This window comes from Hermetia illucens, chromosome 2 (genome assembly GCF_905115235.1).
Source record: "Hermetia illucens chromosome 2, iHerIll2.2.curated.20191125, whole genome shotgun sequence".
Classification (NCBI taxonomy): domain Eukaryota; kingdom Metazoa; phylum Arthropoda; class Insecta; order Diptera; family Stratiomyidae; genus Hermetia; species Hermetia illucens.
This window is the reverse complement of record NC_051850.1, coordinates 138,651,657-138,677,787: the sequence shown is the minus strand read 5'-3', so window position 1 is coordinate 138,677,787 and position 26,131 is coordinate 138,651,657. Positions and strand designations below refer to the sequence as shown.

At 37.6% G+C, this 26,131-nt stretch overlaps 1 protein-coding gene across 1 annotated transcript in view; it reads left to right on the top strand.

Moving 5' to 3' along the window:
- The window catches only part of LOC119648766 (autophagy-related protein 13 homolog), a 203,253-nt gene extending 180,735 nt beyond the window's left edge, over positions 1–22,518 (top strand). Inside the window, exons 4-6 of the mRNA XM_038050595.1 lie at positions 13,218–13,356; positions 13,425–13,775; positions 18,964–22,518. Coding sequence (XP_037906523.1) covers positions 13,218–13,356; positions 13,425–13,775; positions 18,964–19,221 — 748 coding nt within the window. The 3' untranslated portion in view covers positions 19,222–22,518. The remainder of the gene's footprint in view (positions 1–13,217; positions 13,357–13,424; positions 13,776–18,963) is intronic.
- Positions 22,519–26,131: the final 3,613 nt, after the last annotated feature.

Genomic DNA, 26,131 nt, shown 5'->3' with positions numbered 1-26,131 from the left:
ACATGTTTAGTTGAATTTACAACGGAGGTCAATTTGCGCCACATTTTTAATTATTCTGGGGGAAAAGCTAAAACTAAAATGGAAATGTCGTACGAAAAACCACATGAATTCTACTGTCATGCATTATTCTACAAGCGATAAAAAAACGTAAGCTTTGTAAATGCAATGAAGTCAATGACTCCGCGCGTAGTTTGTAATGGAAATCAAATTTCAAAATTGGTTACAAGTGTATGCATTTGCGGTGGTAGGGGAATGAGCAGTTGCTTGAAAATAAATTTATCAGTGGATGTGGTTAAATATAGATTTTTATTGGATATTAATTCGAACTTCAGCTTTGGTTTGCTGTTGCTTCAGCATTATGAAAAATGACTTTTTGTATGCAGCCCCATACCCTCAATTCCAAATTGAAATAACATAACCAATAAGGCTTTCGTCTGGCAGGTAAATGATTAGCTTTTTTACAGCTCCTCATCTTCGACCAACAATTACTTACCAATTCAGCCGTTTTTTGGGAACATGCAGAAGCTGCTCAATCGCGCAATGTACTGGATCGTCTGCCAATCAAATTGAAATCAGATAACTGGGGAATAAAGGTATCTTCAGAGAAACTTGGAGCAGCAGCTTCACCGATTCACTGAATCTGATAGGCATGTATGCACGCCATTAACGTACAAATGGTACCTAAAAAATAGAACGTTAGACTTTATTCACTCTGGTATTCAGCAAAATAAAAGAGATGAAGACAAAAACCAGTTTCGGTGATTTGAATTTTTCACGTAGACGTTATTTTCTCAAACGTGAATGATCTACGTTGAGATATGTTCACACTGGATAAATACAAATTGATATATCGCGTGAAATTAGTTTAATGGTATCTAATTTGTATGGTTGAATACCGTGTGGTATGTGCAGTAGAAGATGCAACAATCTAAAGTTTCAAGCAGCCCAAGACTTGTGCAATCGCGTGGCTTGGGATTCTGTTCATTCAGACATCGTATATGCGTAGGAAAATAACATTTCCAAAATGAATTTCCAGTTCCCATTCCGGAAATCCGGCAAAGCACAGCGGTATATAATTTGTGACGGAATTCATGCAAGCGAAAAAATGAGAATAGATGGAAGACCGAATTGTGAGAATCTTAAGTAGGAGTCAAACGCATCTATGCATGTTACAAAATTGAGATCTCTTTTCTTAGATACGATTTTTTTCTTGTTGCGTCTTCTTCCTACTCATGTTGCTCGGATTATCAAGGACGGCATTTGTTATTATATGTATTATATATATCATTGCATGTATGTGCATAACAAACGAATGTGTTTCAGATAATAAAACTTTTTTCCAACTTTTCTGAAATAGGTATGAATAATTTCTGAACTAGGAAAAACTCTGTTTGGAACCTTATGGGAAAGTAATCAGGCAGGCAATTAGTAGGTACCATCCAATACGTGAAACTTTGCGAGTCTTCTTCTGAATAATCTAAACATTCACAAACTCAGTACTCAATTATTTAGGCAAACTTTCTAACAACGGACCTTATTAAACATTCACTCCATACTCCATCAAACAATTTTCAATACCTGACGCATCACATGTCACAAGTAATTTTTTTCAAAACTATTACATAAACACACAAAAAAACACCTAAAATTGAATATTAACAACATCCCATCGATTATTAGATTAATACACGACCCAATGGCGCCCAAAAATAATTTATATTTTTGTGAAGCTAAGTAGAATGGTGTCTCCGTTGAAATTTTCCTCTTGACCTGTTTTTCCGCTTGGACGAATGATATGTTGTTTGCACACATAAGTATCGCATGCGTGCATTCAAGGTGGGTCAATTTCCTTCGAAAACATATCTTCATCCACATCGAACTTCAATCCAAAACGGAATAGGATTAGTACGCAGTTCTTGAAAATTTATTGAAGGTTTCCATTGTTCAAAATTGTTGTATGGTCTTATATTGTTGTCAATTAATTGGCCCCTATTATCAATTTGTGAAGGGTTGAATTAACTTTCTATGAGGTATTGATTAGGGATTTACCCTTATCAAAATTATATATAGGGCAGAATGTCCTTCAAAGAAGTGAAGACATTTTGGGCTTTTAAATTATAATAACTTTCCTATTTTGCTTAGAAAATTCTGTTAATTAATGGGTAGACATAAAAAATTTATTAAAATTTTTCGTCCCAAATTTATTTGGCTTCGACTTCGAATTTTAATTGATTTATAGATTTATTATACAAATTTTTATTATTATTCAGTTATTCCTTGGAATTTGTTGGATAACTTTAATAATTTACTATATAATCATATAAAGACATCTATTATAGGGCAACTCTGCGTCACAAAGAATAAATACAATAAAATAATGTGATTCCCTCTATGATCTAAATCCTCAATTATACTATTTGTTTATTGTTACTTAAAGATAATATCTAGCGACAATAATCACATTTGTACGTTTTTTTCTCGTTGGAGTAAATTATCTAAAGAGATCTAAGGATAGTAGTAGCTCCTAGAAATACTGTCTTTTCATTCACTTCTAAAATTGCTAATGCATCATCACTTTGATCCCATATTTTTGCATATAGAAGTATATAAAATTTCCTGAGCATAACTTACAGCGCCATAACTTTTATTATCATTATAATGAGTCCTAATTGGTACGATAATTGGGGTAGCTGAAGTGACGTCCCCTAAATGTCGAGTTTATGCCCCGCGTTCGAATCTCAGTTATGGTCAAGGGTTTCTGTGATTGTCTAAAGAAAATAATTAGCATAAGAGCCATACTGCAGGTCTGAGTGCTGAAACTATGATTTCTCCGTTAAAAAATCATCCATAATTGATTAAAGTCCTTCTATTTCCATTCCCCAATCTTTCAAACTCAAGCATACGCTAGAATTGTCTAGTTAACGTCAGTCCCAGCGATGAAACAAGGAATTTTTTCTTCAAATATATTTTATTCCTTCATTTTTTTTGTTTATTATCTACTGGCAAGTCTATACGCTCCTCCTGACGATGCTTCCATCATTTCAACCTGACCAAATAGTACTTGGGAAAAAAATCTCTGTTTTCCGAGGCCAACTTTTCATTTAGGAAAAGAAAAGAAAAGTTCTTTGGAGCCAGATTTGATGAGTAAAGAAAATAGTCAGCGCAATTTAGGTTGAATTGATTTCCAAGTGGCAATCGCTGGGATTTGTGACATATTCTTTTTTTTTGCTTTTTGCTTCGTCAAGTTTTGACGTTTTTTTACTTCAGATAACTGTCATCATTACTTTTTGAACCAAGCTTTTGCATTTTTTGAGATTGATTCCCTTTGCAGTTCTTGGACTGTCTTTTTATTTTGGGGCATAAAGGAGTACGCAAGTTCTATTTACAGTATTTAATTGACACCTGAACTGTGTATGTCAAGCCAGATCAAATCCATGACGAATGGAGGTTCGAACTCGGGGAAACAAGATGAAAGGCTGACTGTCAATCAGCTGACTCTCGCAACGTCCAGAATTTTGTCGTTCCTAAATTGCACCCAAGGAACATTGAAAATATTCGTCGTTCGTCGTCTAACATCCTTTGCCATATTTCAGCAATTTTATTATCAGTGGTGACAGTATTTGGCCGTCCCAAACGTCCCACGTCATATAAGCGGGTTCGGCTGGGTTTAAATTCAACAGCCCGAAATTTGGCCATAATAGCTGGTAGTGTAGAGTTCCGGTACACTAGCGCTTTTGAAAGAACACTCACTCAAAATTGCTGAGATTTTGGTGAATATTCAAAAGGGCATGGACAACATCCTTATATCTTGTCGTCGTGTTCTGTTATCTTGGTAATTACACTAGAGTTATACAGCTGATTATAGTATATACACCGTACAACCTACAGATATCTACTGTACCCAGTCGTTGCCAATTGATTGAGTTGAAAATCATAGCTGCTTTGAGATGTTAGTTTTATTGCTCTCTGGAAGTTGCTTCAGTATTTCCAATATTAAAATCCTAGCCACTTCCGTATCTATAACCCCTGATTCCCAAAAAATGGTTCAAGGTACTGGAAAATGTCGTGGTGCCAAGTTTGGTTATTCACCTCTTCAGTTCTTTCATTCCCGATGTGTCCTAATTCTTACAAGATGGTAATCTTGTTTCATTTTGGTCAATAGGACAAGGCTTTGTAACCAGTTTAAAAGGATTTTCTATAGACAGGTCTTCATTAACCAAACAAATTAAATTTTTATAAAAGGTCATCACGAAGGTACTCAGAAGTTGCGATGACCTCCTGATATCCTTAAACAGGTAGCACATAGGCTTTCCGTTACCGCTCCATTTTCTTTTTGGACAAAAAACGAAATGTTTAAAAATTAAATTTTATGGAAAATTTGAGTTGCTCGCTCTTTTTCATCTCCGCATGTCTGGAACTTTTGCAAGGAGCAATATAGTGGTTTTCCGCTGCCAATCTCCAAACCAACAGTTCTGTTGTCACTGCACCATAAAATTTGCTGGTTGTTTTTTTTTTGCTTTAGATTTCGTGTGATGGTATCTCTTGCGGTTTTTGTGTAACAAATTCGTTTTAATTGTTGTTCATAATTGTTCATAATGCTGACAGTACACTCCATATAATTGCAGACATTCCTGGATTAATGGTGCAGTGGCAGGCTAACTGGTGTTCATATGAAAATAAAGAGTGTCGTACCAACATTCCTTAATCGATAAACTATGGAACTCGAGTGCGTAGGTAGATTCTTTCTAGTGGAAAGCCGCGACTCTATCCTATGCCGGAAAGTACTATGGGCAGTGAGCCTTTAGAACCTAGCTATTGAGATTGGATTTTTGAAGGGTTGTAGTTGTAGAAGCGGATGATGCCCGTTGTAGCGTTTTCCCACAGTAATATTACTGCAGCATCCTTCATAAATTACGACCTCAAATTACATTTCATTGTGGAGCGCCCAAATTCGTCGTCAACTTCCGCGAGCTCGTCCCTCCAAAGGCTTCAACTCAGTTGTCGGGCGTAAATTCAATTATGGTAGGTCATATCGTTCTGGCAGGAGATTAGTTCCAGACCAGTTTAAGGCCACAAATCTTCTGCTTTATATTGGTTTAGAGATTATAGTTCCAGAGGACAACCTCGAACTGTTGCTTCGATAAATCCATCAGCCAAATTGATTACAGTAAAATAGGACCAATGACGGTAAATGTTTGTAATTAGGAAGTATCTTCTCTCAGCCTTGGAAATGCATTTTAATTCGCGCTTACATTGAGCAGTAACCAGTGTGAGAAATTTTCGCAGGCTACTGCATTTTACCAAAAAACCTGTAAAAGGCGATTCACTTTTTTCGATATAAAGTGATTTCTAATTATAAACCCAAGTCCGTAGTCCAATCATCTTCCCAGGATCATAGTTTCAAAAACGTTTACCATTTTCGAATATTTATTTAAGGCTCCCCGTCTTACGGCACACGTGGTACTCCTATTGATACGAAATTTGGTAGAAAGGTGGGAACTGTGAATCCGCTTGCATGTAGTGAGTAACATGATTCTACGTTGAGTTTAAGGGGGTTCCCACAGATGCAGAAGGGGATTTTTTTTCAACGAATATATCAAATGAAAAGTGTCGATGAAGACTTTCCCAAGTTAACATCAGTTCCGATGTTTGGTGCAAAATGGGGGAGTGCGGGGGCTGCAAACTGATCATTTCATAACCAGCAGCATAACCATTACGTGCCAAGTACAAACGACACAACTGCCCCCTGAAAAATTCTTATATAAACAATACACAAAACCTTTCATACTTTCCTTAATTTTCTCCATTTCCGCCCTTAAGCAGTACTCAAAAACCTCAGATTTAGTGAGAGGGTTCATGCGCTTGTCAGGTAACTAATCTATATAACCTTCCAACCAACAGTTCTTTCCGCCGTAATTTTGACTTCTACTTTTAATCCCATCCGGGTGTCATGTACGACCTGATACAAAATATTCAGCAACAGGGAAGCTAGTCCAGCCTGATTTACAGGCTTCTTACTACTGATTCGTACGAATGATTGTGTTCGACAGACAGACAGATGGATTGTAAACCAATGTTGATGGGGTTTTGTGTTACGTACTCATACAAATAGCATATAACTTGAGCTTTAGGAGGTCATATTGTAAAGAAACATTTGCAAATCGTTCAATTAAATTTAGGCCAACTTCTTTTACACACCCACAAATGTCCAAATTTGAAAATGTCTGTCTAAATTTAAATTTCCAAAATTCAATAATAAAGATATGACACGTTAAATTGAACAATAAAGCTCCGACACTTTCTAGATTACAATCAGCCGAAAAGGATTGACTTGACCTCGAATACTCCCAATTCTGCTACACCTATCCAATAAACGATCAATTATTGACGTGGTTATGGAAATAAACGTTTTCTCATTTCTCTTCGAATTTCCATATAATCTGAATAATGAATCGCAAGGACAAACTCATCAACCAACACACCCAAATTCGATGACCTCGAGATAATGCGAGTTCATCACGAAAATTGGTGGTCAGTTGTCTTGGCGTCTTTTGTTATAAGGAAATGTACTCTACTTAACACATTCTTGTAGTGGCGGTTCAATGAGACGTTATGGCTGCTAGGACAGGTTTTAAACTTGATTTGAATAAAATGCTTTCCATCTTGCCGAAAAGAAGTGAATAATGTTGTGATGGTGGAATTATTGCAACCGCTATGGAAAACCTGCAGGTGAAGCTTAGTTAATAATTGTTGGTTGAAGTATGTAAAAGGAAAAAGTTTTAATTATGAGAAACTCTAATGGAAATATCTATAATTCTTTTGGACTGTGCTTGCCCGTTTTCGAAATAAATTGCAATGAAGAAGGTATGAAACTGCGGAAATGGGCAGCATGCCACCATTTATCCATAAATTATGAACTGCTTTAATACTTGGACAGCCATTATTATAGGACTGAGACACGTTCCAGTAATTTAATAGTTTCCAAACAAAACCAATGCACAGAATTCGCTTTTATTACGAATTGCGTCCAATTTGTTCACAATAGATGCGTAATATCGCCCATTATTGCCATCCGGCTGCCTATAAATGCATCAATGGTTGCTTATTCGTGCCTTCTGTGAAATACTGCAACGCATGATTAAACATTTCTATTTTTACAATATGACACGAAGCATGGAAAACTCTCCCACATTTCTCATTTCACTTTGTAACATTCGATAGAACGATATGTGCCAGCCATGATCCAACCGATATACAACTACCGAACAAATGTTTTCTAGCGGCACCAGAAATGCTCGTATAAATGCAGTCCATCGGTTACATCCATGTCGTCATTCATCTAAAATGATTTAACAAACAATAATACATCACTTTGAACTCTTATACTCCGCCATCGTGCCGCCTAGAAAATGCACTAAAGTTGAATAGAAAAGCAGCGAGCAGTTGGCTTTGATCATAAGACAGACGACTTGCGGGCCATATGTTCAGATTATGGAGATTCCTTGGTTGTGCATAAAGATGAAGATCAAGATCATAAATAATACTTACACCTTCATAAATTCTGAGGGAACATAAGTCTTCTAGGCATTGTAAAGCGAGTCTGTCTTGTAAGCGCGCTCCTGCTAATCCCCGCACAGATTTACAAGAAAAATATAAAAACCGCCATCACACCGTTTCTTTCCAGACTTTGGCTGACATTCGCGTTATGAGCGGAAATTCTGTGCAAAATCAGAATAAAACTGCATAAATTTTCTTATGCAAATGCGGTGTCCAATGCGCAGTGGAACGCAAGAACTAATGTGGAGACAGAAATAGCGGCTAAATTGATCTTCAAGGCCTCCTCGATCAGTTGAATTAATATTTCTTGGTTGAGTTCACGAGATTTTTTTCAGTGTCTTGGGGTTTTATTAATGTAGCCGACGGGAGAGATGCATTAAAATATGCTAAATGTGAATGTGGCTGAATAGTTGGCACGACTTTGCTGATCCTGTTGCTAGATGGATTCTTCTTTGATAGGCCATTTATAACTGTCGTGGAGGTTGGGGGCTTGTTGCAGTTTGAAGGGCATCATGAATGAATTTTGCGTATTTGGGACTCGGTTTGAATTTTCAATTCTCAAAAATGAAGAAAATAGTATAAACTACACTATGTTACGGTATGGATGGGATCATAGCTTCTAAAGACTCTTGCTTTCACCTCGGCTCAATGATTACCCTCACAAGCTCGTCATTCCTAGCAATACTGCACTATGTTCATTGCGTCCTTATTTCCTTCACCATACATTTCTCTGAATACTTTCTTTGATTGGTTGATTGGGTTTCTTGAAGTTTCATTGTAGTGAATATTTCTAGTTCACCATGTCGCTTATCGTACAGCTCCTTGTTGAAGTTTATTTATCAACCATCGTCTTCCCATGCGGTTCTTCGGAGATTCCCCGGAGTGCCTTCATTTCGAAATTGTTCTTTACATGGATCCTTTAAAAATATTATAATTTTTCGAAATTTAAACAGCTTTTGTAAGACCACACCATATCGCGAATGTTCAAATCGCTCACGATCTAAAAGACACCAGGGATATCCATCCTGTCTCTATATTTAAGCAGTTCATTTGGAAACATTAACCGAGTCCTATCATACCTAAGAAAACTAACTTCGTCAATCCGATTAACCCAACCAGTTTTTTTAAAATTATACTCGACCATCGACCATGACGGAATACCATGCTTTTCACTTAATACTTTCGAATTGAACGAAACTTCATATGCACCTATATTGGATTGTTTACTACTCACTACAATGATGCTACAGTCGACTTCAAACCCGGATCTCTTTAATACGTCGCTTCCAATTTTTTCGATCCGCGTCGTCCAGTTTGATATTCTCAGAAGGACCGCTGCATCTGCGTAAATTGTAGAGGTGGGTAAGTGATGTATGTAATATTGCAAAAGTGATATAACCTTTGAGTCTAATATTGTGATATTACCATCACCGAATGCGATCCAAATATCTGCATCACCATCCAGTAAAAAAGTGATGATGATATTACTCTTGTGATAATGTGTTTTGTGTTCGAACCAATGTGATATCACATTACAGTACCTCACCGAATAACACTACGATATATTACACCTTTCTTCCTAGTGCGAATGGTGGTTCGGGCTTTTGAGTACCGATGCCGACTATTGGTTACTAATCTATTAGTACTGTGATTCCCTATCCTAAGTCGTAAGTAATGCTAACTTACAAGAATCATGGTTCTCTGTTCTTTGCATATGAAAATATCATACTACATATATCCGAATCGAATGCAGGGTAAATATCACTCTGGTGGTAATTAGTATTTGGTAATAACGGCCGAAGAATGTACATAATATGGTGTTGGTAATATGATCTCAAATGTACAGTTAGAATCATGAAAATGTGTGTGTGCGATGTGATACCACATCACTTACCGCGCATCTCTAGTCGCTTGTGTCTTGCCAGCGTTTTGGAGGTTATTGGGTGGGCATTTATTCATTCGACATGTCTTTCCCATTCAGTTTCCATAGTTTCAGTAAAACTGATGCTCGTGGCTTGTGGAGTACGTCATTTAACTGCCATACAAGTTTGACACTCATCTATGGTGCAAAAATAGATCTTATAAGTCTTATAAACCCACAGCTTACTTTCCCGATGCATCACAATAACAGCAGAACTGTTTTGTCATTACCAAGTAGCAAAAGCCTTTACTTATTGGAGTCATGAGTTTCATTTTTGGTGACCTGTATCCTGCCTTTACTTGGTTTGATCCGTTCTTGCAAGTCCTTTTGGAATGCTTGGCAAATCAATGTTAATAACATTGATTTTCTAATGACAGTTTTCTATGACAGAGCTTATTGCAATACCCTATTGAAAGGGATAGATACAGAAACATCTTATTGTAATGCTACCTCAAATGCAAACGCGGTTAATTCAAAATTATATTTTCGATTTTGATTAGTAGACTTTTTGTAGGTGGGGTATGGTTATAATCTAATCTGACCTATGAATGATTGGTGATGATGTGTTGTAAATATTTTCCTAGTTACCATAGGTCAGTTTATTCTCCTATAGATAAAGTAAAAGACACTCTTGTGCCAATTGACAGATAATTTTCTTAGTTTTTCTAAATTTATCGTGCGAATCATTACAAGTTCGTTTGACCTGAAGATTGTCAATTCCATTTTTTTTTATCCCAATAACCTTCTACTTCGCGCAAAAGTGCTCGTAAGATGTTGATATAGTTTTGTGACAAGATGTTCCCAGACCGTACTACCCCCTTAAATCTTTCTGGTTCGGAGCAGTTTACCTGGCTTCTCAACAATGGTGGTTAAAAGAAATGAATTTGTAGCCAAATGTACATACCCCAAAAACAAAGGGGCAATGCAACAGCTCTGTTCAGTCTGCTGCTGTCAATCAATCAATATCATCATTTAGATAAATGCACATGGACAAAAAAGACCGAGTACTCTGGCCACGAGGGCCTGACGAAAAGTCTACTCCCACTCGTTGGGGTGAGAATCTTACACGTAGCTACATTGGCTCAGGCTCCTTCATACGCACATCGGCTGAAGTCAAGATACCCAGCCAGCAAAGCATTAAATTATCCAACGAACGAGTAGATATGTTAATGTACCCAAAATTTCAAGCTATTGAAATTGTAAATCAAAATATATTGTTCTTTCACTAGTTGATTATCAAGCCCGATCATGAGAAGATATTCTGTGCCTTAATTGTTATTCTTACAGAGGATATGACTAGCATTTCACTGTTCTCCCAGTGTTTATATCTTCTAATCAAAAGAAGAGTTTGGCTTACATTAGGAAAGTTTACATCACAATTTCCTTTTGTAAAACAATATCAAATATTTACGAACACAAAGTCCAAAAATGTAGCATCCAAAATCGTCCGATGCGATCTACATTGCTCAATGAATCATAAGTCACTGATTCATCGACTCCTCTAAGCTTGTTTATCAATTAATACTAATTTACCTTTAACTGCACGCATTTGCTTCCACACATAAACATTTGCCTTGAATCGAACTCTCCATGTTTATTTTTCAATCTCGCTTTAATGCAACCAAGAGCCAATAAATACGAGCTTAATTATCAGTGAAAGGTAAATAAAAAAAAATATCGCCATTGATTCGAGGAATTTTTCAGAAAAAATGTTTTCTTTTCAACTTGGTAATATGAGAAATGCACATGTTTTCATGGCTGCTTTTTTTAAAAAACATTTCGACGGTGGCACGTGCAAGAAAATGTCGAAAAATGCTTCTAGAGGTATTTTTAGAGAGTATTGTTTCCCGGTCAGTTTATTTCTATACTGTTTGACTTTCAATTGAAAAGGATGAGCATTCACCCACATGTATATCCTACATTTATTCAAAAAAATCGAAAGCATTGCTAAGAATATCCATCGTATTGATGGATTCGAAAAAATTCACAAAAGAATTTCGGGAAATGACCATGTCAACATTTCATAATAAAATGATGTACCATAGTGACAGCTCTCGATTAGGGAGTCGTCAGACATGTGAAATCACACACCAAAATAGAACTAATCAAAGGTCACACTCGCCGCTGAGTAGTTGATTCAAACCTAAGCCTTAGATAAAGGCTATAATACTATATGCGAATAGAAGAGATAGGAGGGATTATACAGATACAATTTATTCAGAAGTCCATTGATTCCTCATTGTTAATTTGATTTCGTGGTTGCATCAAAACCAGCGTTTGAATTAATCGCTCCAAAGCCTCGATTCGTCGTTTGTTTGGCGGATTTCTGCCTGTGACGATATCTGCCTCGCCACCCTTTTAACAACTATATCTCGTTAAACCCTGCTAATACCTTCAATCGCGCAGAATTGACTATTTGCACTAATTTACAAATAGAGCTTTTTGTGCAATATTCATGGCGAATCGTGATATCACCTTTGTGCAAGAATTAGCCATACATTTTTAACTTCTGTGATTTAGCAGAGCGTTACTGACAACAACGTGGATACTCTAGAAATGCAAATATCCTAATGAAGTTAAATTCCATTTACTTTGCTCATATTCATTTAAGCGTTGCTTTCGAATTCGTGATGGTATTCAATTGGCAAACTATGCTTACTTGGACGAGCTGGCGCTTTCTGATCTGATTTCGGGACTGTTGCCAATCGTCATTTTATTGCGATATATTTGGTATCCATGGTTTGAATTATTGAAGGGATTTAAGCGTGGCTGTTTGTTACTTACTGAGCAGTTTTCGTGGGTTAATAGTCCCAATAAGTACAATTATGAAAACTGTCATGTAAAATAGGGTCTTTCACAATTATAAACGACATCACTTGAGTCTTTTAAGCCACGTTGACTTGTCTGAATGAAACCCATTTATATTCCCATTCTTCAGCATAATTAAAATGTAATTACATATGAACCTCTCGTAATTGTAGCTGATAGCAGTCAATGATAAAGTTTCTCCAAAAAAGACGCAATACACACTATCAGCTTAAGCGACTCCCCCAAAGTTACAATTCATTCAAACGCCCTCGTACCATTGCTGATAGCATTTCCATTCTTTCCTGCAGAGCATATCTATCAAAACTAATTGAAACACAGAAAAAACTTTTCCAGTTTCCGCTATTAAAAGTTGTTATTCATTTTATCTTCAAACATATGAACCAGAAAGAGGGAAATCCCTTCTTAGGCTGCCAACTTTTATTTATTGGCATATTGTTGAGTAATTGATATTAATTGATTTAGAAATTAAGAATATTGTTTTATCCAATTCTATTGTTTTGCCTCCTGTTGAATCAGATTATGATAAAATTGTTATGTAATGGAGATGAGCAAACGTATATGCTATTAATGGAAATTTTCTTCTGTGCCCATTCCTTGCGGTCAGTAGCTCATCACAATAGAGATCTCTTTCGGAAGTCTGAAGCATTTAGTAATCAACAGAAGTTGCTAATTAAGAAAACACCTGCACGCATTGAAATGTGCTAATCAAACAATGCAGATCACGTCTTGGGTGCATTCCCCGATGACTTGCAATTATAAGCACGTATCCGAAACAATGGGTGTTTTGGATTTAATTGAAAAATTTTCCTTCCTGCTAAGAAATTCTCTCCAAGCAATGAATTACAACTTTATCTTTGTTTTTTAAACCAACTTTTACTGATTTTTCCATTTTTCCCTTGTCTATTTTTAGCAATGCTCCGCGTGTTGTTGATTGGAACACCCCAATGAAACCAGGCGCATTTGCCGATCCCTCCCGAATTAAAGTCTACACAGAAGAGGATTACATTTTGCCAGAGACGCCACCATTTGCCTGGTTGCTCCAGAAAAAGGTTGGTTCTTTGTAATTTCATATCCACCCAATCGGTATGAATAAATATAATTTACATTTCTTTTCTAGGAACCAGTCTGTAAATGTAAGCCAAGTCACAAAGCAGTGGGTCGGCGCGAAGATGAAGACGAGTCAGTTTCATGTACTTCAGAAAATAACAACACGGAACAATCTCAACAACAACAGCATCAAACGGTCGAACAGCAGAAGTCAAATGAAGAGAAGAAATCAATGGTACAATCAACATCGTCTGATGTTAGTGCCGGCAGTGATAGCACAACAACAAGTGTTATTAGCACGGGGAAGAAACAACCAAATCCTGATTGGTGGAAGAAGGTGTTAGCTGATAGTGGCTATGTACCTAAGAAGTCTCCCTGGTGTGATACAGAGCAAAAACCTGACATATTTTTAAAGGAAATGGTAAGTGGTTTTTTTCATGAATGACTTTCAGTTTTCTGATGAGAATTTAGTTGATGACGATAAGTTAGGTTCAAACGTAAATATTTTGATCTTTGGATAAATCTATATAAAAAAATCGTCTCAAGCTGTAAAACCTATTTTTTATCTCCTTTTTTTGAACATTCAATATACAAATAGTGTTTCAAATAATAATTCATAATTATTTACGAGAGACAGACGAAGTATCTTTCCTATGAAAGCATCCCTCCTTGTGTTTATGAAGTCGCCCTACGAATAGTTTTGACAGCAAATTTACTCTTCCTGATGATAGCATTTAAATTGTCAGTTATCCTTTATCTGTTTTTGTTAACTGCTCTCTAATCCTTGGCCAGTTGACCAAATCTGATTTCAAAGTCCGAAAGTCATAAGCAGATACACAGCTCTACCCATAACTTCCGGATATAATTATGACCACATATCCTATCGAGATGCGGGTACAAATCCCTTAGCATTATGTATATGACTACTTCTTATCTTTAATATATTTCCCTCATTCTAACGTTTCCTTTCGGTATTTTCAATTTAACGATTGATGTTGGCTTCTTGACAGTCTCTATGACTTTATTAGTTTTAACTGTTTACGCCTTGGTAGGCCGAACGTATAAAGAATTATCAATTCCATTACCTGCTCGATTGAATTTTCGTTTATTGCGACTTTGCATTTGATATTGAACGTTAAGCTCAACATTTTGATTATCTGATATATTTCTTCTCCGCTGTCGTAATTTGCTTGGCTATTGCATGTCATCTTCGTTGCATTAATGTCTCGTCAAATATTCATACTCTGAGCTCCACTAAATTTAGAATATGTTGTCTAACATCATCAAACAATGTATTGATAGAAATGTTCTCACAAATTGAAAAATGCGTGCTCCTGATTTAATTAATTATTTTTTTTATTTTCTGTGCTCATATCTCCTGTAATTCGACTTAGTCGCCGAAGTACTTCTTTTTTTATTTGAAAGATATCTTTTTTAGTTGAAAATGGTATATTGCTTCAAGGTGAACATTTATGCAATAAAAACAAATCAACTTTGAATGGATTTGAAAGAAATAGGTTTTTCCATTCCTCCTACTTCACTTGTATTTGGAGCTCAAATTTCACGCAAATCTCTCAAGCTAAAAAGTCCAGTTTGCATTAAACAGCATTCATAATTACCAGGACGTAGCGTACCAGACACAGCACAGCCAAAAATACTCATACTTACCAGCACCTAGCGCATACAATACAAAAAAGGATCGTCTTAAACCCGTAGTAAGTTTATGCATACCTGCAGACACTCAACGTTTACAGCACATAGCGCAACCTGCACAGCGAAAATATCCTTTTTGATAATTCTGACGTGTGTCGCGCAGTGTCTGTGCGAATAAGCTATGTTCAATGTCTGTAAATGTAACCATGTAAATACTTTTTTTTATGGATGGAGGTGGAAATCTTAGAAAGACGCTGCTGCGCCAGGTTGCAGCAGTGTGTGGGATTGGCACCCACTAAAACCACCCCCACTCTTCCGCCCCGTTCGCGCCGCCTTCCGAGCTAGATCCAACTCCAGGAGTTTTGTCTGCACCACGGCTACTGGCTCATTTACCGCCATCCAGCTTTCCTCCGACTTCAGCATTTCTTCCACCAGGTTGGAGGGCTCGATGTCGCCCCCAAAATGCTGTTCAACCTCCTTTTCTGCTGCAGAAATCTGCAACAATGGAACATAACGTGCTCCGGGTCCTCGAGTGTAGCACCGCATTCAGGACAGTTGGGAGACTCATCCAACTCGAAGCGATGCAAGTATTTCCTATAGCCACCGTGTCCCGTAAGGAACTGTGTCAGGTGGTAATTCAAGTCTTCGTGCCTTCGGTCGATACATTTCTCGATACAAGGGATCAACGTATGGGGCCACCGGCCCTTGTCGGAGTTATCCCACCGTTGTTGCCACTTGCCACACAATTCTCTCCTGATAGCTTTTCGGAAATCCGCATTCACCTCGGCTGGATTTGCCTTCCGTTTTTCGTAGAGCCAGTGTGCCTCGCTCGCTAGAAGATCTATAGGGATCATTCCCGGTATGCCGTACTTATCTTTCTCCGGTTTACAGCGTGGTTCAACGCTTCCGCCCAGACAGGGGACGCGTATAACAGGATCGACTTCACCACTCCCGCGATGAGTAGCCTGCGACTATACTTTGACCCTCCCACGTTAGGCATCATCCTTGCAAGGGTTGAGCTAGCTTGGCGTTCTGCTGATCTCAGCATGTTCGGAATAACCATATGATTTTTTTCGCTTGGAATTGCGCATCCACTTTTCATTACCAATAGCGATACGATGCAAAAAGCCTTCCTTTTACTTTTGAAGCAACTGTTCACATGCGGATTTCCATGTGTCTCGGCTTCAGTTCGTATGGCATCCATTCTCCTTCTTTGTGGATCACTTCCAATGCTTTCAAACGTAATGAAATGGCCGGTTTGGATACTCCTAATGATTCTGCAAGTTCTTCTTAAGTTTGGTACGAATCTCCATCCAATAGTCCTTTCAACTTTTTCGGCTGTCCATGACGTTCCCGGTCTTCAATGTGAAAATCGTCCCTTTTAAAGCATCGTAACCAGTACTCACACATTTTTTGCGATGGAGGATGTTCTCCATAAATTTTTATTTTAAATATGTTCTATAGTAGATTGACTTTGCATTGACAACATGTTGCTTACCCAATCCATTATTCGAAGAGATTGTATGCATGGCTCTATCTCCACAGCGACGGCGATATTCACTCTGCTTTAAGATCAAAATGTTCGTGGAATTGGCGCTTTTAGTTTCATTTTCATCATGGGAAGAACCACCCGAGACGTACAAACTGCCTTCATCCAGATCGAGCAGGCGGCGCGAGATCTTGGGCTGCATATCAATAAAGGCAAGACAAAATATATGGGTGTAACGTCAGCACCGAAGACGAACCAACCAACAACATCAAATCGCACTGGTCAAACAGGAAGAATAAGGATAGGAGAATACAACTTTGAGACCGTTGACAATTTCTTCTATCTAGGGTCGAAAATCACAACCGATAACAGCTACAATGATGAAATCCGCGCACGGTTGTTGTCAGCCAACAGAACCTATTTCAACTTACAAAAACTGTTCCGCTCGAAAAGTCTCACCATAGGGTCAAAGCTCTTACTGTACAAGACTATAATCTTGCCAGTCCTCATTATTCCTCGGAAACTTAGGTTCTTAGGAAGAAAAATTGCGAACTCTTGGCCGCGTTCGAGAGAAGAATCCCCCGAAGAATTTTTTGCCCCTATACATGAGGATGGACGATTCCGTAGCCTACACAATGACGAAATCTATGAGCGATACTATGACCGTCCGGTTGTGGATAAAATCCGACTCAATAGGTTGCAGTTGTCGGGTCACTTAATCCCTATGGATGAGGATGATCCAACCTGAAATATCTATGGTAGCAAAAGAAGACGTGGCAGATCCTGCCTGAGATGGAACGATGGCGTAGGTCAGGACGCCAGGCAGTTTTTTGGGATATCGAATTGGTGGACCTCGGCCCAAAACCGAGGTATTTGGAGTTCCTTATTAAGGCAGGTCTAGACCAGATACCGGTTGTTGCACCGTTGATGAAGATGATTGAACACATTTACATTTCTAAGAGCCTAAGTTCCGTAATTTTTTAGAAGATTGGTTTGATGCGCGAATTTAAAATTGTAACCCTTGCAGTATGTTGGATGGCTTTTGTCGGAATTTAGATGTTCCGCTTGCGAAAAATATTGCCGCAAAGGGCACGCAATGCCTTTTAACAACCATTTACAGATTGCGAAAGCTAAATACTTTCAGCATATATATTCAAGGAGGCTGCGAGCAATAGAGTTTGTAAAGTTAACTCGTTCAGTTGATAGTCAATTAAAAATCATAAAACAGGACGAACTCTGCGATTATCTTTGGTCAAATCACGAACACTAGCAGGCTTTTTGATGACCTCAACAAAATCTCAAGCTAGAGGACAAAGAAAATATCAGAAAATCGTAACTTAGAACCTGAGGTTCTCGGGAGCCACTGCTATTATTCGGGTCTTTTCAGTTGTATATCACAATACGGTCTTGAATGAAGTGCTCTAACACACTTCAAGGCCCTGATCCAACATGGATTGTTGCGCCAACGATTATTATTATATATCACAATCCACAGAATTAAAATGGAAATAGACCTTGTTCTTTTTGAGCATTTTCTTGTGTAGAAGACCCTTCCAGCACCACTAGAAACATTACATTTGCGTGCAAATCTTGTTTGATTCTTAGCTTCGATATATCTACTAGTTCCAATCATTGTCTTCTCTACTTTAGGTTGAAATTTTACCCCTCCCTGTATGTGAATCGTTCTTTGTAACCGCCAATTATCCGCACTTTAGTAAGATTTTCAACAGGAATTTGACGGTACGATGACCGAGTTGATTGATAATCAGCCTCTCGATTTTACTGCCCCAGGTGCGAATCCCGTCCGGTCATGGATGTTTGTGTTCGTCTTAGTTCTGCCCTGCTTCTGTAGGTTTATCACTTGCACAACATTTAATGTTACGATAATAAATCTGAAGTAAAGTTTCATTGGAAATCAAATAGGAAAAATTTACAATACGAAAAAGAGACTGCATGGATTCCCAACAGTGCACAAAGCAGTGAGCAAACGGCGGAGAGAGTGCATGAGACACTCTTCATTTTTTAGCAAATCTTATCAATGGTTGCGTTTCATTTTGTGAACAATTCACGGATTATTTGTTGCTGAGATGCTCCTTCCGAAAATTGATCGGTTCAAGTTGACTTTTTTAACCTTGTAAACTACTTCTGTGCAGTGGAACGCTTTTGGGACGTCCTCCCGTGCTCATTGCGGATGTCTATTTTTAATGCGTGGATAATCTGCTTCTATATCTAAAAATCAAGAAAATTCAAATTCTTCAAAACAGCGATTATGACAGTTTTTAGAGCAGAAAAGGCTCTTTGAGAAACATTGCTTTAAATAAGATACAAATTGATATCAATCAAGATTTAAAATTGAAGACTACCAAGCACTTGTCTGGCATTTCAACAAAAAATTCCACAGTAAATTTCATGAAGTTCATATTGGAAACCGCAGTAAGCTAACAGCAATTTTCTTTTTCTGTTTCAGCACTTTCCATTCGCTACCAACAAAAACAGCGAATCATCTGAATTGGCGACGTTTATACGGCAAATCTATAACGCGCCAAAACTCAAGCAGTACGAAGATGGCACAGTAAGTGACGAAGAGAAACCTGCGGTCGAAGTTGAAGATCCAATTAAAGACATAACGAAGCAGTTGGAGAAATTCGAGATGGATCTGGCTGACTATGACGCGCTAGTCAAGTCCCTCACGCTACCCCCACTCGATGACAACTCAAACAGTTAAATAACTAAATTACACGCCGCTGGAATATCAAGTGGATAAGACAAACTACAATACCATGTAATGTATCATAATTGGCATAACTATAATCAATATCCGGAATTTAACAACTAAGTAGCCGGAGAAGAAGAGCTATGATAGCTGCTTATGGTTAATTAAGACTTCCAAAAAATTTGATTTAAGCTTAGTAAACGATAAGTCGATTAAGTGAGGAGCAATATTACGATTTTGTAGTAGGTCTTTCTGATGTGGGAGGGGAGGGGGCAATTTGTAACGGCCGTGGAGGTTTTTTCGTCAAATATTATAAGAAATGGGAACTAGTGAAGCAGGTACTTCTCTTGTTGCAAATATGGACTGACTATTTTTATTATTGAGCATTATGTCGCCCTGTATGTGTTTTTTTGCATAATTTAATTTTTGTCATAAGATGCGAGCTTATTTTAGATGTAAATGCCTTATATGTTTCCAAATATTTATCATTATCGCATATAAGAGAAGAATGGATTACGATTCTTAAGTTTTATTGGCTTTAATCTTTGAAATCCTTTTGATCATATGATTGGGATTAGCTTTCTTTACACTTTCATCATTTCATTATGCATTCTATCAGTTTGAAAAACATTTTTGTATCATTTAGCGTGAAAACTCTAGACGACGTTTGTAAATATTCAGCGAAATTGTGGCAATTTTCCAATTTGTAGAAAAGAAAAAAAAAAAATTTGATTTCTAAATATGCGTTGTTATAGTCAAATGGAATATTTGAATGGAGAGACTGATATTTAGTCAATATTATAAGTGTTCCAATTTTGGATTCCTTCTTTATATCCAAAAGGGAATGAAAACCTTTAGTTGCCTTCGAAAATATTTGCCTTTCATATGGCTAACATTATGGGAATTCGTATACATTCCGACTAAGCGCTTGGTGAGGATCATAGCAAAGGCTAGACTTCAGTTCAACATTTTATGGACGGGGATAAATGCTAATTCATGGTTTTAGAGTGTCAATAGCGCTTCAAAGTGGAGAGAAGGGTTGGCACCAATCGCCAAAGGGTGAGTGCGTCAAGTTATCATCCGAAAAGCTGTGAATTCGATTCCAATTAAAGCATTGCCTTTTACGAGATTCAATGCCGAGCGTTTGTACTTGAGAAAGTCCATCAGAATGTATACAAATTTCGGGTGTTTTATCACTTCAAATTCTTTAATATCTTCGCGGTTATTTGTGCTGTGACAATCCATTGTTCAAAATTGTATGAATCCGATAGCAGAAATTTATTCCAATATATAGCAAAGGAAGGGCGTACAATTAATCTTGTTCAAGGATTTTCGAATGTTGTTGCGTTCCGAATGCAAGGGGCCAGTCATTATTTATTTAACCCTTCCTTCCTCCCTTCTTGGACGATGAAAAACTTACGAAAGTAATAACCGCGAATGTGTTAATTCTATTCTCTCCTCAACGAGAGATCAGATGTTTATTAGCCAAATCGATAGCACAAAAATGCTCAGATAATAAATTAAATCCAAAAGAATGAAACTTGGTGAAAACAACATTTCAATGCCTCTATTGATATTCATGCTGTTTTCAGTTATCACTTAGGGAACATTGAATTTTTTTAAGTGTTTAATTCAATTTATATCCCTTCTTTTTCCGCAAGGCAATGGAAAGTATTTAGTTATTGTAATACTTCGAAGCCTACAAATGATGATAAATATTCCAAAGATGGCAATACAGACGCAGTTTAGTAAAATTAATTCGTTATTGGATATGCTTGTAAGTATGTTATCAAAATTATACAAATATTGCTTTTTGCCCTTAAATTTACGCAGTTAACGTTATCCCCTTGTACAATCTTTCGTATATTGAATCCTACAAATCATTGGAAATGCTTTGCCACGTTATTTTGAATAAGACCTTTTAAGTTCAATTTCTATATCTTCGCCGCTCATATCTCGCGTATTCAGATTCTCAAATGCTAGTTTCAGGTTGAAAATGAAATGTGATAGTCGATAAAGTAACGAGCACAATGCAAATAATACTTGACTATCCACGAATTATATCCATATCTTGCTTACAAATGCTAAGCAATCAAAGTTTTTCATCTTTTCTATGGCAACAATCTACTCATGATTCTTAAAAATTTGAGACTGAAAAATATAAATCTACTTTTTGGTTATTTTTTTACAAAATTTTGAAATGTTAGTGCCAAGGTTAAGTCTAGTTCATTCCGGATATCTATTGGAGAAAATTAAAGCACTTTCGACATTCGTTCATTCTCACTCAGTTCCGAATATAGAGGGAAATTAGTATTAAATGTAGAACTTACATTTCCGATGCAAAAAGCACACCAGCGAAAGCAAATGACTACAATTGACCTCAGCACTACTTCTCCGCCATCATCTCACCATTATGCAATTACTTTTCATATAAAAAATAGGAAAGTGTCGATTAATTTCTTCTTTATTCAAATTTAGCTAGATAAAATAAAAACTATTTTCAGTACAGAACAATATATTATTTCACTAAACTAATGCTCGAGCAAACGCACTGGATGTGGAGCAAGTGTTTATTCTTTTTCGTTAGAAATGTTGTTTTTATTTTAGATATTGAATAAGAATAGGGAGGAATGAAATGATAAAAAAATCCAGCTGTTATTATTGCTATTATATTGATATTGGTCATGTTTTATATGACCGAATATTGAATGCGCTGATTATTAAGAGTAATTACATATACAAGTAAAAACCACAAAATATTAAAAAAAAAAAAATAAGAAATAACGAAAAAATCGTAAAAATTAAACTTGTTTGTATAAATCATATTTTTATTGGATGAAAATCATATAAGTTATTATGGTCATATATATAATATTATATAATTACTATTATTATATAATTCTATTTCTTAAGCTATATTCTATGAAAGTGTGTAAAATAATTAAGTAATATTGAATAAATGTTATTAAATTTTATAAGAAAAATATATGAAGACATTTATATTATAAACGAGCAGCATTCGATAAATGTGCAAGAATGACAAGAATGCGAGTGAAATATGCGATGTGATTGGAAGAATATGACTTTGGCTATAATTTTTGTTGCAATTTACGGTAGCAAGTGTACACAATATAATGTTTCAAAAAAACATTTATTAAAATTCAAACAAGAAACAGTTAAATGTGAAAAGAAGGCATGAAAAGGCCTGGTTGATGGTTATCTTTCCGTTTACTTTTATGCTCTAAAGATACAGTACGTTTGAAAAGAGCGTGTATGGCGAAACTTGGAAACTAATTTCATAAGAAATGGAAAAAAATCACACATTTTGCAAGATATAGATTGGCATTTTGTTGTATGGCGCTACAGTTCGAAGTCAGTCCTTGGCCTTCCGAAGCCTTCGTCTCCAGTCTTTTCAATCTGCCAACCACAGATTTCGGAAACCGGGTAGCGTTATCCACTGAGTTCTCACATCTGTTTCGGGGTTTTCGACGTGTTCACTTGCCTTTGAGTATGCGCCTCGGCTTCTGGTTCTTCGTATAATGGAAACAACTCACTTTTATATCTCATTCGCTATCCGCTGTCCACCCTCACTGGTCCTAAAATTCTCCTGGTACGAAGACGTTTGAAAACATTGATTTTTCTTTCTCCCACCTGGATCATCGTCCACGTCTCGCTTCCTTAACAAAGGGCTGGCAGAATTAAAGTTTTATATATTGTAAACTTTGATTGCCTGTGTACATTTTTATTTTCTAGAATTAGCAGTGCAAGGTGAAATGTTTTATTGGTAAGCATTGATCTGCGTGTTGATTTCGTCTATTTATTAGTTATCTTTGTGAGAGTGGTGCCTAAACACACAAAACTGTCGATTTATTTGAAGTCATTTTGTCTGATTAGCGTCTTCGATGTCGGGTTTGTATCATGATTTTGACTTTCTCTTCGTTTAATTTTAGGTCAACTTCATTCAATACTTGTCAAGTAGCGAAAAGAGACCTTCGGGCATCAAACGTGGTGTTGCGTTTCTACACTGGTGCCGTACTCCAAAGTTCGGTAAAGATATAGGTAGGTCTTGCATCCACCAGTATGAATAAACTGCACTCAGTATTGACTGGTATCGTTGTGCTTATCTCAGCTAGGTTCTGATTGTGGTCACAAAATCAATTCGTGTCTTAAGAAGACCGTGCGATTAAGTCTACGAGACAGCTACTCACTTAAAACCATAGAGACGTAGCTCCTTGTCAAGCTTCACCAGGGTCTCCTTTACGCTCTCTTTCGATGGTATTAAGATATCTATGAATATCATCAATATTGTTACCTCATTAACAATAATTGACTGAAATCTCCGAGGCATGCTTTCTACTTATTTTAGGGGGTAAACTACCGTACAGATCGAAGAATAGAGCAAACTTTGGAATTTGGTAGAAATATATTTATTAAAGAAGTGTTTTTGGTAAATTTTAGCAGAACTGTTCAAAATAAAAAGGCGGCTTCCCAGCGTTTTCTTAGAGTCGTGATTTTTTATTCTGTAGCTGTGTGGTCAGACCCATAACTGCCAGCAATTTCAAAGATGCAGTTCTAAATCAAAAAATCGATTAGGTTTCATACTAGCTTCATCAGTTCGTGGGAATTTTTTTAAGATTTTTTAAATGCCAAAAAAATTTGTAATGATTACTGGGATTTGGCGATGATCTAAGGCATTCTGAGTGGCCGGAATCGACCAAAAAGGGAGAGTTATCCCAAAAAGCTAAAAAAAATTACGAAATTGACCGCGAAGTCCCGCCAATTTACCTCCCTGCGTCCATTGTTTTTTGAACAGCCCCCGTAAATGAGTAATATTGAATGGAGGCCCCTCTCCCAGAGCTTTAGGGTTAGCTCACAGAAATAATACAGATTTAATCCTAGAATTGTGACACTTTCAATTAACAATGGGAAGTAGTAAATTGTCTGTTCACTTTTGCTTCGAATTCGAGAATTCATTTCATCCAATGCCAAAACCTTCGAGTAACTGATTTTTGGGGACTCCAGAGCGTAAACGGTTGCTGAAACCCCAACGGAAATGCTACGAATTTCCAAGAAGCACTAATTCTAAATTAGATTACGTGGCTATCGATATAAGGATGGGCACAATCTCTGCGTTATGAGCACGTCGCAAAATCTCACTTTAACGTGGATTATGCAATAAACGAAAACCAAATTAAAATACGTAAATAATTCACTTTTCACCCACCACACAGGAATTACCTATCATTAAATGTTAAGTTGAGTAACGAAAGGAACACTGCTGCAACCCCAAAAACACTTGGAATATGCTTACTTGCTACGCTAGACGAAAATCTAGAGAAACTCAATATTTTCCTTGCGTACCACCAACCTCAAACGAAGTTTATTTGCAAATTAAAACGGGGATGATTCATTCGAATCTCACCGCCAATCTACAGCCTACACTTTTCACATCTCTCCCACTCAAGGTACACTCGCCGCTACTTCTAACTTAACTTTCCTACACAAACTGCGTAAAAATCAAGATGGTCTTTTGACCATCGCCCAATCATATAAGTCATTACAAATTGTCAACAATAAAACCATGCAATATTGAATAATAATCCTAGTGTTTTTGAACAATTAGTTTTGAATATACAGTAAAAGTTGGGAAGACAATCGAACAGAAATTATTGAAGGTGCCGGTCCGGCCGACTTGAAATTGGTTGTCTTCAGAAAAACGTGTTCTAAATTTTAGGTACTGATAGTCCTGCGGGCATAATCCCATGGCCTTCTGCGGGCACGGATTGATTTGAAGACCACATCTGGTACAGCGATACTGGTTTATACTGAGTGCAGGCTACGCATTTGTATCAGTGGACGCAAGGCCTATTTAACACTTCTGCCCATACTAACGGGTACGAAGCCCGAGTTTTACAGCGCAACTCCACGCTTGAGCACACAATGAGCTCTGACCGCCATATTGACACAATCACTATGGAATGCCCACAAGTGGGCCAATCGTAAATAACCGCGCCGAAAGCAAATCCCCCCAAGAATTCTCCTGAAGCCACCACGGTTCTCATGGTAACAAATAACCTCCGATGAGGCTTCGTGGCAAAAGCTGCTTCAGATGAGTCCCACTGCAGACTCTGTTCGGATCGCCTTCCTCAAGTAAGTGGGGACGGCATTCCTTAACGGCTTGACTGGAATCAGCCCGGTGCGGGAAACCGGTACGAAACTTTTCCACCAGTCAACTATCGATCCGAGTACAATACAACAAGACAAACCTAACACAAAACACAAGGAACTGGTGGCTCTCCACCACGGCCGCTATGCCCATTCGCCCAACGTCAATGAACACCCTCCGTCGCCGGAAGGCAGCAGGTGCCTATGCGTTAGCGGAACGAGGCGAATCACTGCCTCCAAGACATTGGCTAAAATCAAAGATATCGATCATTACACGTCTAGATTGCGGATGGCTTAGTACGCTGGACATCGCTTAATTCAAGCTACCATGCCCCGTCAAGAGGAAGCCCATTTCGAGCTCGAAGTCTATGACAGAGCTACCTCTGTCACACATTTCACGTACTCGTTTGTGACCCGAGCTTTCCCATATTCGTTCCATCTAATCTGTCACTTAGATGTAACACTCTCATCTACCAACCTTTTGACCGTAACTCCATCTGATCGGCACTTACTTTCCTGATCTTATACGCAGTGGCGCCCCGCATCACCTCTAGATCAAGAGGAGAAATGCGCAACAATATCTGCATGACGTCGCGTCGGTCAAAACCGTGCGACACATAGAAAGACACGCTAACAATGCCACTCGCTGAGAAGCGTAGAACAGTTGCCTGCCTTGCCCGACATCGCAATATCATGCAATAGGGGGTTCGGTGTGACATATATTGGAGGACCCGTGCCTAGAACATGCAATAAAGTG